The sequence below is a fragment of the Octopus bimaculoides genome, chromosome 5 (assembly GCF_046866305.1).
Source record: "Octopus bimaculoides isolate indiv1 chromosome 5, ASM4686630v1, whole genome shotgun sequence".
In the NCBI taxonomy this organism is placed as follows: Eukaryota; Metazoa; Mollusca; class Cephalopoda; order Octopoda; family Octopodidae; genus Octopus; species Octopus bimaculoides.
In genome coordinates this window covers 5224663-5239611 of record NC_142932.1, presented here as the reverse complement: position 1 = coordinate 5239611, position 14949 = coordinate 5224663, and the positions used below count along the sequence as shown (strand labels likewise).

Genomic DNA, 14949 nt, shown 5'->3' with positions numbered 1-14949 from the left:
CTTTAAAGTAAGAGCCGCTAATGTGTATATGTGACACAGTCATTGATTTAATTCACATCAACTACTACTTCATCTTTTCAATATAATCATTAAATAGTATATACTTTAAATCAATAAACTTTTATTGTTTCTAACACATATTTGTTACATCTACTTTGATCATTTCAGCATGTGTTACTTATACACACCAGTATCATGAAATAATTTAAGATAATATGTTCATCTGTTAAGAGGAAATTTGATTTGTTTATGAAGTTTTTGCGAGTCAGACTCATACAGTGATTCATGAAAAATATACATGTTGAGAGGTTATAACAGAATCAAGAAAAGCATGAAAGTAAGGTGTACATGTTTACCTTTACAGTGTCGATGTAAGACGTCTAATGCGGCTATGAGGAATTCATGGGCATCTTGCTGCTCATAACCAGCAAGATGTCGAGCATTTGTCCACACCAGATGTAACAGACGGTATGGGATGTGTGGTGCACGATTACCAGAATAAAACTGAAATACAGCAAAGGAATTAGAATAATAATCTTTTGCAATATTTATTATTACAATACTTTCTAACATATAAAATAATAATGGCTTCAAATGTAGACACAAGCATAACTGTCTGGTTAAGAAGTTCACTTTGGAAACATGTAGTTTATATGTGTGACACCTTGGGCAAGTGTCTTCTACTAAAGCCACAGGCTGACCAATGCCGTGTGAGTGAATTTGGTAGCTGGAAATATGTGTGGAAGCCTGTTGTATATAATTGTGTGTGTGTGTGTGTTTTGTCCTTCCCAACTCCTCCACTTGACAACTGGAGCTGTTTGTTTATGTCCCTGTACCTTAATGGTCCAGCAAAAAAGTACTGGGGGTGATTTGTATAATTTAAAGACATTACTTCAGCACAGCCACAATGCAATGGCTGAAACGAGTCAAAATGTGTATAGGCATAAGACCACACATTTTGACTGTGTTTTACTCAACCATATCAGGATGAAAAGCAAAATCAAAGTTAGGAGTATTGTAATTTAGAATATAAAAGGAAGCACGTGATGTTTTATTTAGTGTTTAGTTACTCCAGCTATCCACAACTTTAATACAGGTAATTTCTTACATAGGTACAAGATTAGAAATTTGGGAGAGACTAGTAGATTAAATCAACAGTAGTAGTTAATTGGTATCTATTTTATCAACCCCCGAAGGATAAAAGGCAATGTTGACCTAACAGGATTCGAACTCAAAACATAAAGAACTGGAAAAAATACTGCAAGGCATTTTTTCCCCCTGACACTAACAATTTTGCCAATCTGCTACCCTAATAATTGTTTTTAGCAATGGAACAAAGCCTGAAATTTGAGGCAGATTAATCTATTACACTGATTCCAGAACTTGTCCGGTGCTTTATTTTATTGACCCTAGAGGAATGAAAGGCAAAAATTGACCTCAGTGAGATTTAAACTCAGAATGTAAAGAGCTGGGACAAATACTGCAAGGCATTTTTTCCAGTGCTGTAACAATTCTGCCAATCCATCACCCTAATAATATTCTTTGTAGAACATTATCTCCATAATAGTCCAATAAAAAGACATGTTTTGTTAAATGTTCTATCTCTTTTAAAACTTGACTTTTACATCTATAACTCCATATCTCATGTTGGTCATAACTTCTCATGTACCATATATTTGAATGATAACATACCAAGTGATAAAATACATACAATGAATTGAAGTGAAAAAATAATAATTTCTTACATAGGATTATCAGATTGTGTGATGATCATACCATTCTTGAGGATATTAGGAAATTAAAATCACATTATCTTTAGTTTTAAGGCAATACTTTCTTTTGTCTAAAGCACACAGCCAGTTTTTGTGGGCAGGGTTAACTGATCTTAAAGTGACTAACTGTTGCTTATTTTATTGCTTCTAGAAGGTCAAAAGGCAAAAACCAACATTGGCAGGACTAGGTATAAGTATTTGAGGAATAAATTAAAATACTGGAAAAAATATTAAGAAGGATATTTCAATGTGGGCAATATTAAATTATGACATCATCCAGAAGAGGGCCAAAACTAGGAAACTCTAAATATTATCTGAAATAAGCTTAGTTTTGTAAATCTAGGAGGAATTATCAGAGAATTGCTCTAAGCACAGGCAGGCTTGCATGGCCAGACAATTCACTTCACAACCATTGGGTCTCAGATTTGAGTTTGTTCTGCGACACTTTAAGCAAATGTCTTCTATCATACCCTTGGGTTAACCAATGTCAAGCGGACGTTAAACGATGATGATGATGATGATGATACTGAAATTCAGTGTGCAGCTCTCTGGCTTGCCAACTCTGGTCGAACTGTCTAACCCATGTCAACATGGAAAATGGATGTTAAAGGATGATGACAATGAAAACGTGTATGTAAACCACCTGTTGTGTATGTAAAGTAGTTGCTGTTAAATGGTTACAGATCAAGTAGAAACAGTAAAAGGTTTAGTGAATCTTTTAGTCCAGTCAAAGACATGACAATTAATTTTTTGAGTATTGGTACCACAATAAAATACTTCAAGTACATTCTGTAAAGTGGTTGGTGTTAGGAAAGGGATCCAGCTGTTAAAACCATGCCACAAATGCAATGTTATGTTCTACAAACCAATCTAGGTGGGCAGTAAGTCCAAATAAAAACAAAAGACATGTACATATATATATATATATATATATATATATATATATATAGATATAGATATATATATATAGTATGAAAGTGTGTATGTCTGCATATCTTAGGCAGTAGTGATATTGTTTATGTTATTCTTTAACAAAATGTCCTGCAGCATTTCAACATATAAAAATGCAGAATAAAATACCCTACTTGATAGACAGGAAGAGCATCCAACTGCAGAATACTGCCTCAATGAAGTTTTCCTCAAACTCATGTCAGTATTAAAGAAAAAAAAAAAGCATATAAAAGCAAATTTGCCTTCAGCATAACACTGATATCCTATATTTTTTTTACAAAGCTACAATTTTGGAGAAATGATTTATAATGAATGAATTGACTTGAGGGTATATATGTCTCTTTTCTAGCAGAGTAAATGGCTATGTGGAAATTATGGTAGACTTTAAACAGAATTTAGAAAGATAAAACTACTGCTTGGAAAGCCACAACTACTTTTACATAGTATGGAAGAAATAACTAAGTGAATTAATACTTAATATGTACTGTATAATAGGTGCAGTTATGTCTGTGTGGTTAAGAAAGCCTACCTCTTCTATTGCCTCGGGCTGACTAATACCTTGTAAGTGGAATTAGAAAACAGAACCCAAACGGAAGCCCATCATGCACGAGCGTGTGTGTGTGTGTGTGTGTGTGTGTGTTTGTAATAATCTGTGCATGTCATCATTTGCTTTCTTTATATGAGGCCATCTGAGCAAAGAAAAGGTGCTGTCATGCATACATTGTTGATGCAGTTCTTGCTTTGAAAATGGAATAAAAATCCTTTACTTGTAAGGGTTGGAGATAGGAAAAGTAACCAATCATAAAATACTGTCTCAAATAAGTACCATTTTTATGCCAGCATAGGAAAATGAACATAAAATGAATGAAGGAATGAAAGAGTATTGGTACTTTTAAAACATCCCAAGCAGAACATGAATTCTGAATCAAGGAAGATAAAGCTAAATGTCAACTGTAATGCACTTAGTTCAATTCTGTATTGCTCTAGTCATCATTAATACCACTAACACCACCACAATCCCAAAATACTGGTTTCTTGGTAATCCGATTTTACACACATTGACTGTGTACACTAAATGCTGGTCTCTAGTTGACATTTGTAATGTCCTCCAAATCAATGCCTGTAGCATGGTAAAATCTTCTACCCTCAACTTTTTTTTATCAAAGAAAACATAATTGATAAATAAGGATGTTTGTTGCATAGGGCCCTCTATGACACTGTTTCTTCATATGACCTCCTTTGAATCCCAGCACTCCATGAAAAAATCCTGGAGTTTTGCAACATAAGGGAAGTGTCTTGACAAAATTCAATAAAAATGTATTTTATGAAAAAAAATCGATTTACACCATTTTCAAAATAAGAAATTAGTAAAATTTCTTTTTATCCAGATAAATTCCTTCAAACTCAAACAATTTTTTTGTTTCATTTAATGTCAGAATAACAGTGGTTGTCCAGAGTGTCCAAACTCTTTTACAGAGTATCACAAACACTTTATTTTTATGATATATTTCCATACAGTTTTGTGTTTTAGGGAAAACTGTATAAGGGTTCCACAACAAAATAAGCTTGGGAGCCATTGCTCTAATGTTTCTATTGAGAAGAGGTTTTCCCATAGGATCTGACCTCAGTTATGGGCTTTGCATAAAAAAACGAAAAAGAAAAGAAAGGAATGGGTGATTGTTTTTTAAGCTATGTATATTTGATTAAAATACTGAAAGGAAGGGACGTAATCAACAGAGTTAAATAACTTGTAAATGAGAAAATGTTTAGTTGTAGATTAACTTGCCAGTTTTATACTACCTATTGTACAGCTTTATAGTAGAATAAAAGAAATTATCTTCTTCCAAAAACATCACAATGTCAACGTCAGTATTTGAAAGCTGCAGCTGTCGAGTTAATGGATTAGCAAAATAAACCATTACCTCCTGGAAAAGACGAGACATTTCACACACCAGACATTTTTGAGCTTCACTATCCATTTGACAGACGTGCTGATCAGCTAGAAAAAAGTCCCTTAAAATTGGTGTGTGCGTCAGGGCTTGGACAATACAATTCATGAAACAAGTGTTTCCCAGGTTAATGAGACCTCGTAGACCTATAAAAAAAATTCCACAGAAGGAAATCTTAAAAGGATCATTATCATCAACATCAACAACAAACAGTAAAAGCAAAAGAAAAAACACATTCCATAACCTATGAAGTTGGTAATCACTAATAATGTAGCCTACCTACAAGTTGTGGAAATACTTGTAGCTTCTTTGCATTTACCTTGCGGTTTTAATTAACTTCTCCAATCGGGTCTATGTCTTAAATTAGTTTCTGACACTCAGCTGTCATTGGCAAAGGGTAGGCAAACATCTTGAAACCAGTAGCAGTCGACCAACAATCATGAATTTTATTACTTATTACAGAAATCACACCAGTACACAGCATCTATAAAAGAATTTTTTTTCTTTAGAACTGATTAAGACACATGACTACAATAACAGAATAATGTGGTCAGGTATCATCCACTGCTCCTCAATGAAAGAGCTAAGTATGGACTGAAGAGTTTTTTCCTTCATGTGATGTGGTAAGAGAGAAAACAGAAAATTATGACATTTAAGTTTTTCTCTCAAGAGTATTAATGCAATAAAATTCTGTAACTATTATGTCTTGGGGGAAAACAGTGAAGACTTTATCTTTGAGTTCTTATTCAAGGAAAGGTATGCAAGAGAAAGGCTTTCTGTTGGCCATGAGAAAATTTGAGTTCAACGTTGCAATCTACTGAAACAGTGATTAATTGTTGTGCTTCCTATACAGTAGGAAACTACCTCCATATGGCGCCTCTTTACCACTAAATGGATCAGGGTGGTTAAAAGTTGAAGTGTCTTTGCCACAGACACAGTATAGTGCTGGCGACAGGAGATCAACTAACAAACCTTCAGCTGGCAGTCTATCCCCCCCCCATCAAACTACTTAGCTGAATCTCTCATAATATTGCAATAAACAAAAATAAACTTCACTCATTAAACAAAAGGAGAAGAGAGAGAGAGAGAGAGAGAGAGAGAAGGAGCAAGGTGAGGAAGGTCAAATCAAAGAAAGGATGAAGATGGACAAAAGTGTGAAAGAAAATGATGAATGCAAAGGTTTAAATTTTGAAAGAAAAGGGAAAAAAATTAACCTTTCAACTTACCAATAGTAGAGTTGTCTTCTACTTTTAGCCTTTTTCTATTTTTGGAAAGTAAATCCACTTCACATTGGTCAGGTTCCCACGGTGAAAATTGTTCTTTGATTCCTGAAATGATAAATTTTAGTTACTTTTGAATCTAAAAAGAATGTTTTTTTTTTTATTAGATAAAGGGATTAATATTGTACAAAAAGAGGTGCACAGTTGAGTGAATCAACAATACCAGCATATAATTGTTAATATTTTTATAATACTTTACCTTCATAAAAATGATGAAATGTAATGTCAACCCAGTTGGTATTTGAACTCATAAAACATCACACATACAATCTAAATGTTATCAAAATACAAATATACATTATCAGGCAATATGCTTTTGCAGAATCATATAGTAAAGTGCTTATCATAATAATAATCCTTTATACCATAGGCACATGGTCTGAAAACTTTGGTGGGGTGAGGGTGAGTCAGTTACATTGATTCCAGTGCACAACTGGTACTTATTCTATTGATCCTAAAAAGAAGAAAGGTAAGGTATTTGAACTCAGAATGTAGAGCCAGAAGAAATTGTTTGGTGACTGCAATAATTTGATTCTTACAGTACGACTTGTCTTTTCAATGAATTAATCCACAGCAAGCAGAGGAAACAGCTTTTGAATTTATTTCTTCCTATAGGAAATAAATAGCCACTGTAAAGACTTGAGTCATGAACTCTAAAGAATTAAGAACAAAATTGTTGAATTGCACAACAGTCAAAGTCTACATCATTGTTAATATCCACTTCCAAAAGATTAGGAATGCACAGACTCAAAGAGATAAGATGGATAGTTGATATAGAGTATGTGCATGTGTGTGTGTGTGTGTATATCATTATGATCATCATTATTTTATGTTTGCTTTTCATGCTGGTAAGGATTGGATTGGTTGTTACTATGCTGATGAGTCAGAGGAACAGATACCTCACTTTTAAGTTTCATTTTTGCTTTGCTTTCTATAGTTACATGCCCTTCTTAACAACAAACACATTAATGAGTGTACTGCAAGTATTTTTTTGTGGCACCAGTATTAGGGAGGTCGTTCCATCTCCAACAAAACTAAAGAGGTCCTTTTGATACCACTCTTAACAAAACGCACTGACTACATTTTATTATGGCACCAACACTAAAGATAGGGGTGAGGGTAATGATGGGTAGTAAAAGATGAATAAATGTTGAGGGTCAATGAGGGAGTGTAAGGTGGAATGTATGGAGTGCATGCATACTTGATGAAGTCTCTTAAGCATGTGCCTTAAGATGGCTATGGGAACAAGACTAGCAAAAATGAAAGAGGAGATGGAGTGTTGGTGAAAGGGTCGGATAAATGCAGTGGCATCCTTAGTTAAACTGGAGGCATTGTATGATGAACAGAGAGAAAAGGGCTGGGTGAAATTGAGGGATAAGCAATAGGCGCACAAGAGATAAAGGTAAGGTGTTAGGAACACAGGTAACAGCAGTATGAGTGATAGACATGTGACTGACAGTGATGTTTGATAAGAGAGAGGTGTGAGTGGGATGAGTGATGAGGGGCTGTGGAATGGTTATTAAAAGAGATGAGAGGCTATCAAAGAGATCCATGATGTAGATTTGACAGTATACATACATGTGTGTGTGTGTGTATGAGAAAAATACTGAGTGAAAATGTTTACCTAGTGAACAAGCTGATCTCCTGATCTGATCTTTGGCTAAGTCTTCTAATTCTTTATCATAAACATAGTCCCCACAAGGGGTACAATAGACAGCTCCATAGGAAAGGTCTACAGCTGAAAATAGAGAATGATAACAGTTAGAGTCATTCAGTTATTTCTATATAAAATCAAAGGATAGATCCCCCTTTTTAGTCAACAAAACAATAACATTTAAAGTCAAAAGGAAAAAAAAAAAATAATAGGCAAAGTATCCAAGTTATGCATCAGTCTAATTTGTTGACACCATGCTACACTGTACAGTGTAATACAATGAGTAATCATATTGTCTCTGAGCCAACAAAAACCTTGCTCAAAACATTCCAAAGATCAAAATAAACAAAAGTAAATGGTTCAATGAAGATTGAAATGAATTGGGTTAAGACACAGAAAGGTGAGAAAGGATGAAACAGTGCCTTACTCAAGGGATATAAACAAAGTTCAACTGAGAAGTTGAAACTTTATCACCTTTACAACAACAATGTCAACAATAAATTTAATCAGAAGCAGAGAAATGAGTGGGATTCCCCCCCCCCCCTCCTTGACTTGTAAACCTGTTATCCAAAATTTAAGCAGTCAATGGCCAGCGAGTTGAAAGTTTTCTGACACCTGTATTGCAAATTTAAACTAACAAAATGAAACCAGATAATTAAAATTGTCTGACATTTGTAACTTAATAAATGAATGAATGAATGAATGTGACACGAGGTGATATATTTGTTGTTGTTCTGGAAACAATTGTTAAACAAAAGAAATGAGGACACTGGAATTTTAAATTACAATTGAGTGAGAGGTACAACCACTGATTCATTAAGGTACTGGACCAATGGTGCTGATATCAAGATTTCAGAATCAACAATACCACTCTACTTACCTGACTAAAATCAACCAACTTTCATCCATTCTGTAAACAGTATGAAAAAAAAGTTTCCAGTTTCCAATAGCAACTTCTTTAAAGAGAAAGCTCAGTTGAATGTTAAAGAAATATATACAATAAAATAGCATTAATAAAAAATTTCAGAATGTTACCTAGGTTATGACTTTTGTTTTTTGCATGGTCATGGATGTGTTTTGCCTGGAAGCAGCCAAAAAAGACACACTCTAAACAAGCATGGAGCCTTACAGAGCCTTGATGGCAGGTATGACAGAGACACTTCTCAGCCTGTAAGATAAAAATTGAAATTTTTCTCTGTCAATAATAGCAATATGGAGAAGAGAAAGGTAAAGATAAAAATGACAATACCTGGCTGTGACAATGTCTTCCAATCTTCTGTTTCTTGTCTGAGTCAGTTTGAGAATAGTAAAGTAAGATAACATTTAATTATTAAAGACAAAATGCTCCAACAATATCAAACAAGACTTCCAAGGTATCTTATTTATGATAGTATGGATTAATAATAATAATAATCTTTTATTATAGTTAAGCCCTTTAACATTGGAGACAGTAATATGATGAGAAGGATAAAAAAACTGATGGATTTAGATAAAATAAAACAAAAACGAAAGTAGTAACTGCAACAAGGAAATGGTCTTGTTCAGGAGGGACAATTACCTTCAGTCAATCAAAGAAACCCTACAGATTCAGGATGACTTCACTTTCAAGAACAAATGCCCTTTACCAGTTGTATTCTCTAGCCTAGAGGCATACACTAGCAGTAAATTTATCCACTTGGGCCATTCCTGCCACTCTTACTCACTCTTCCACAAGAAGGACATGCAAAAAGTAGATGAAGGCTTGGCTGAAGAAGAAAGAACCTATCTTCAGGTCTTACAGTTGTGTCCATCACAACCAGTTTTGCTATAACCACCAGACAGAGGTAAGACTGCCTGCTCTTCTCAATCAAAAGGAAGCTTCAGGGTGATCCTTATAATAGATTTAGCATCTCAGGCATGACTGGATGTTGGTACTTCCATGCCTGTAGAGTTTGTTTTTAAACTAGCAATGTCCCTCGCTAGCACTGCTAGACCAGGGATTTCTGGAAGCTACCAATATCTCCAGGATGAAAGCCAACAGACCTGCCATTTGATCTCTTTACTCAACATTTCAGGAATAGTTTCCTCTCAGCTTATTTTAGCATGAGATTAGCCATTTTGTTTATAACCTAATCCCAGCTTCTATCTATCTGGAGTTCCAAATCAAACTAGATCCCAAGTAAATTAACCAGTTTGTCACTCCAGCATCCCACAGCACTAGTTGGCAGCATGGAATTAACTTCCTGTGTCAAGCTACAAGTCTACCAACTTGTTTGGGCTGATTTTGCTCCTGTTAGCACATCATATTCCTTTAGAATGGTGCTGATCATCATCACCTCTGTACTGCCTCAAAATGTGTACCTTAGGTAGGCTGACAATTTTTAGCAAAACAAATCACGCCATGAGATTAGAAAATGGAAATTTTGACAAATGCTGTCTGCATCGATCCTTATACTGTGCATTAAACTTAGGTTTTCTGATGTAGGGAAAATATGTTAGCATGAAATAATATTAGATATATAAAAAAAAGATTTGATTTTAAAAAATGTTTCGGCATTTGTTACTTTTAACCTATTCTCGAATAATGTTTTCCATCTTTGTTATATTGCAGGTGGGAAGCGCCTGTGATGGTCATGCATTTGCCGAGACATTTTTGTCGTGTGTGAGATGAAACGACACGAGAAAAGAAAAAAAAATACAGCTTCCTATGTATAATAAAGAGATCTCTCCAGAAGACAAACAGCATGGAAAATAGTTAATTGGATGATGTTTATGTCTTTCTCAATAGATGCAAATTAATTAGTTAAATGAAATGAAATTAAATTCGGAGAATCGACGCCGGGTACGAATTTTGGTTCTCGATTAACGGAAACCTCTTGGTATAACGGTTGTTATTACATAGAGTTTAAAAAGCAGCAGAACCTAGACAAGCAGAGAAACCTTACCTATGTTTACATATAGCTCTAGCTCAAGAACGAGGGGTTCTTAGTCACACACACCGAGATTACGTTCAAGTCAAACAAGTCAACTTGAGTAAGTCAATGTCCTTCCAAACACTAGGCTTATCTACCTATAAATCCACAGTCTGTGTGATTTTACAAACATACTCTCCTTCCACACTGAAATCTCTGCATCGCCGATCTTCCCATACAGTATGTCAACAGAGCATTCTTTGTAAGCCAACACTTTCTCTACAGTCAAACCTCGAGTCTTATTCTCAGCAACTACATTACGAGCGAATCCTTATTTCCCGACATGACCAGTGAAGACAACAAAGCATTTATATAAAAGAAGCATAGCAATATTTTAAAATTTCAAATACACCTGAATAAAATGGTCGTCAAATGATTAGAAAGAGAAATCGAAAAAATGAACTGTTGTTTGACATTTGACCTAAACGACGGAGACAGACCTAGTACTAATTGTTGACTCATTACCATTCGTTATTTTTCTTGTTGTAGACCTTTATCCACACCGATCTGACGTAGTTTTATTATTTTTTTTTTTAATCAGAAATCATTATTATTATTATTATTATTGATTTTAAATAATTTGATATCACATATATTAAATATAAATTATATTACATAATATAAAATAATATATACACATTAATTATATATGCGTAAGTAAATCACATAAAATGCATTTATAACATGGTATTTTAGGGAGATGAGGAGATTGGAAGTTGTGATGTTCATCGGTATGCCTATAGATCTAGCCTTCCACACATACTGCAATATAAGCCGCGTGAAACGATTTCAAGTAGGAATCGAAACCGAATCGCAGAGGCAATTCTCTAAAGAATTTATAGCTGAATGCACACACTACTACGGCAATTGTCAATTAGGATGTATATCAATAATACATCTCTGATAATTCCTTCGTTAGTGTTACTAATATCACTGGTGAAATGTGGTGCGACGTTAAGGGAGTTTTCTATGAACGTGTGTGAGCGATCCGGTTTCAAACTCCTTGTTGGAAGAGTTTCATAGCAATTGCGACCAAACAGAAAACAAACGTCATAACATCCTGTATTTGCCACTTTCCCTAAACAGGTCGAGTTTCTCGACTATCTACGAACAACAACAAAAAAGTACAAAACAAAATAAATAATCTTGATTATATCAAGCGTAACCGTCTCGTCTGTCAGTATCTGAAGTTCCATCCACAGTCAAGCTTTGAATATATTTGACCCTTCAGCAACGTGAAAATGGATGCTGTAGTGATGTATGGAATGTTTGAAATAAACAGAACTTCGTCCAAAATGTGTCAATAAAAATACATAACGTTAATATACTTTGTTTTGAGACAGAGAAACCAGTCTTTTATTGTTTTTTTTAAAATAAAAATAACTCAAATTTTATAATCTATTCAGTTGAAAGAGAAAAAATTTTTTTCTCAATTAAAGAAAGAAGATCTGAAAGATGAGCTGTATCTCCTCCGTAGAGTAACAACTAAAGATATTGCAGCCAAAAACCCAAGAAATTCGTTTCAACTAGTATCGTATCACGATATATACATTTCTTCTCTTTTGTAATTGAATTGATATTTTTTTTAAAAATCAGTTACCAGAAATTACTATTATAATTATTATACTAACAAGTTATATATACATCATACATATATATATATATATATATATATATATATATATATAGTAAATAAAACTAAATGTCATTGTTTACTTGTAATCAATAAAGGAAGTCTTGCGACACAAGACAAAGATAACTAGTATAGGGAGTAGAGGAATGAGTGGGGGGCATTTGAAGTTAAAAAGTACCACTGGTACAGTAATTATATATATATATATATATATATATATATATATATATATATATATGTACATATGTATATATAATTTTATTATATTACAGGCACACACATGTAATATTATGACAAACGGAAAAATATTTTCTACTTTGTTATTAACTAATCACCTTCCACATAATTTTATTTCTGAAGTACGAAGAAAAGGGCATTGTTTATTTTGTTATCAATTTATTTACTTTTTCTACAGATAGCAAAATAATGACACACGCACACACACACGTGTGTGTGTGTGTGTGTCTTCGTCTCTCTCTCTCTCTAAATATATATATGTATGTATATATATATCATTTCATTGATGTTTATATATCTACAAGACATAGTCACGTGGATGCTATCCTTTAACATATAGTATGTTTTTCTTTGTGTGTATGTATATATATATATATACATATATATACATACACACACTATACATCGTTTTCCTTTTTCATTTCCTTCGGATTTTAATCAAATCTGCCGTCTTTGTATATCCCCTTTATACTTACTTCTCAGGTGTTCCCACAATAAATATTTTATGAAGTATAATAAATAAAACTACAGACAGCGACAGGAAACTTTGGCCTTTAGATGACAATGCAGAAAGCGATCCCCTTTAAATAAATTTACTACAATATATATAATCATACGCACACATATATAAAAGGAAATATACACAATAGTGTAAACAATCCTAAAATATAGGCACTCAATACAATAAACTACACACACAATATATATATATATTACTTCGATTCACGAGAAACAATCAAAATATGTGTGAAATATAATAGATTTCAAAGCGATTTATGTGAGATAATACAAATTATTGGTACACACAGGCTGATATATATATATATATATATATGGAGAAGCAGGTTACTGTCAATCCCTATATATATATATATATATATATATATATATATATATATATATACTCACGCACACAACAAAATCGCAGTCTGTGACGAAATCTGTAAAAATTCTACGATTTCAAAGACAAATTGTTATCTATTTACACACAAAAGGGAAAAACACGTAAATATTTGTCAAATTATAGGAAGTGAAATGATGCATGACAATAATTTAAAGAACAAAGTTAATAACCAAGAAATATGACTACCCACATATGTATATGTTCATACGGATATATTTGTATATTATGATGTATGTATAAATGCGTATATAGTGTAAATCAAGCTAGGAAGAAAGAAATGTTTGAATGTCAATATGAAGTTTTAACAGAGACAGCGGCTTCCCTAGATCAGGGAGACAACAACATCCGGATAAGGCGACTAGAACATAGTTTGCGGAAACCCTTTAGAAATGTATGCAGAAGGGGACATGATCAAGTATAGCAGTGGATAGTTGTGATGAGACAGTGGTAGAAATATAGTCATTAGACCATATTACCGAGATATTTGTACATACCTTGATTCTTCGGGCATCAGCTGACGAACAGGCAATGAAGTAAGCATGGATTATCCGGAATGGTTCGGTTCCCTTGGCTGATTTGAAAGCACTGAGATGCGGGCAGCCATTCACGTTCATTTTAGGGGCTTTGTGGTGTTGTCCCCGGTGTGATTGGTATTGCTGATTGGCCTGCTGTCGCTGCTCATGTCGGCCGGACCTTGGTGGGCACGGCCTGCTGTTGACCCGCACGGGGCTGACTGTGGCCAGGCCGGGCACACACACAGAGCCTTGCGAAGCCAGGACTCCTCCCACCTATACTCACTACAGATTGAGACAACGGGGGTAGTAAAGATCTCCCTAAAACACAGGATACACTATACAGTGAGGGGCTTTAAGCTAACTCAGCTGATGTTCTTCTTGCAATCCGTTTCCTAGAGTGGCAGGGGAAGCTAACCACCCCCCCGACACAACACTGTCCTACCACCACCCTGTTAGAGATATTGGTAGTAGTAGTCGGTGTGTGCTGGTGCTGCCTAGTATCACAATGGTAGGACTACTGGCACCAGACATTGGCAGTGGGAGTACTGATCAGAGCGGTGGTAGGAGAAGTTGTAGCAAGCGAGGTAGGAGGGCTGCTAGTAAAAACTGTGGTGAGAGTGGCAGTTACGTTATGACACTTTATCAAAAAAAAAAGATGGGAGAAAAATAAACGAGTGTCGGTTAAGAGATAACAGTAGTAGATGGACGTTGTTGGAGTAGTGGTAACAGTAGTAGTGACCGGCTGACGGAGTAGGAGGTATTCGCTCCCTCCTACCACAGTAGTAAGGTCACTTAGTAAGGAAGAAAAAGAAGAGGAAGAAACAACGCCAATGCAGGAGGGGAGGAGGAAACATGGTATGTACTTGTTAAGAAAAAAAAGATATTTTTCGAATGAGTAGTAGTGACAGTGTTTTCAATAAATAATAAAAAGAGAGAAAGAAGGAAAGAGTAATAGATAGATCCAAAGAGAGCTGTAATAGTAGTAGTAGTAGTAAGAGGAATTGTCTGTCTGTGTGTCCATTCATCAGTCAACAAAGAGATGCGCATCTCTTGATTTACCAATCGGCTTTGCGCACATGCTTTTACACTTCCGTTTCCGGTTG

At 34.7% G+C, this 14949-nt stretch overlaps 1 protein-coding gene across 2 annotated transcripts in view; it reads right to left on the bottom strand.

Annotated features, from left to right (window-relative positions):
* Positions 1–14390, bottom strand: part of LOC106880935 (ubiquitin carboxyl-terminal hydrolase 22) — a 35869-nt gene extending 21479 nt beyond the window's left edge. For both annotated transcript variants that reach the window (XM_014931111.3, XM_014931112.3), the window contains exons 1-6: positions 13826–14390; positions 8642–8774; positions 7577–7690; positions 5899–6000; positions 4646–4818; positions 357–504 (exon numbers count right to left, since the gene is read on the bottom strand). In XM_014931111.3, coding sequence (XP_014786597.1) covers positions 357–504; positions 4646–4818; positions 5899–6000; positions 7577–7690; positions 8642–8774; positions 13826–13945 — 790 coding nt within the window. In that variant the 5' untranslated portion in view covers positions 13946–14390. The remainder of the gene's footprint in view (positions 1–356; positions 505–4645; positions 4819–5898; positions 6001–7576; positions 7691–8641; positions 8775–13825) is intronic.
* Positions 14391–14949: the final 559 nt, after the last annotated feature.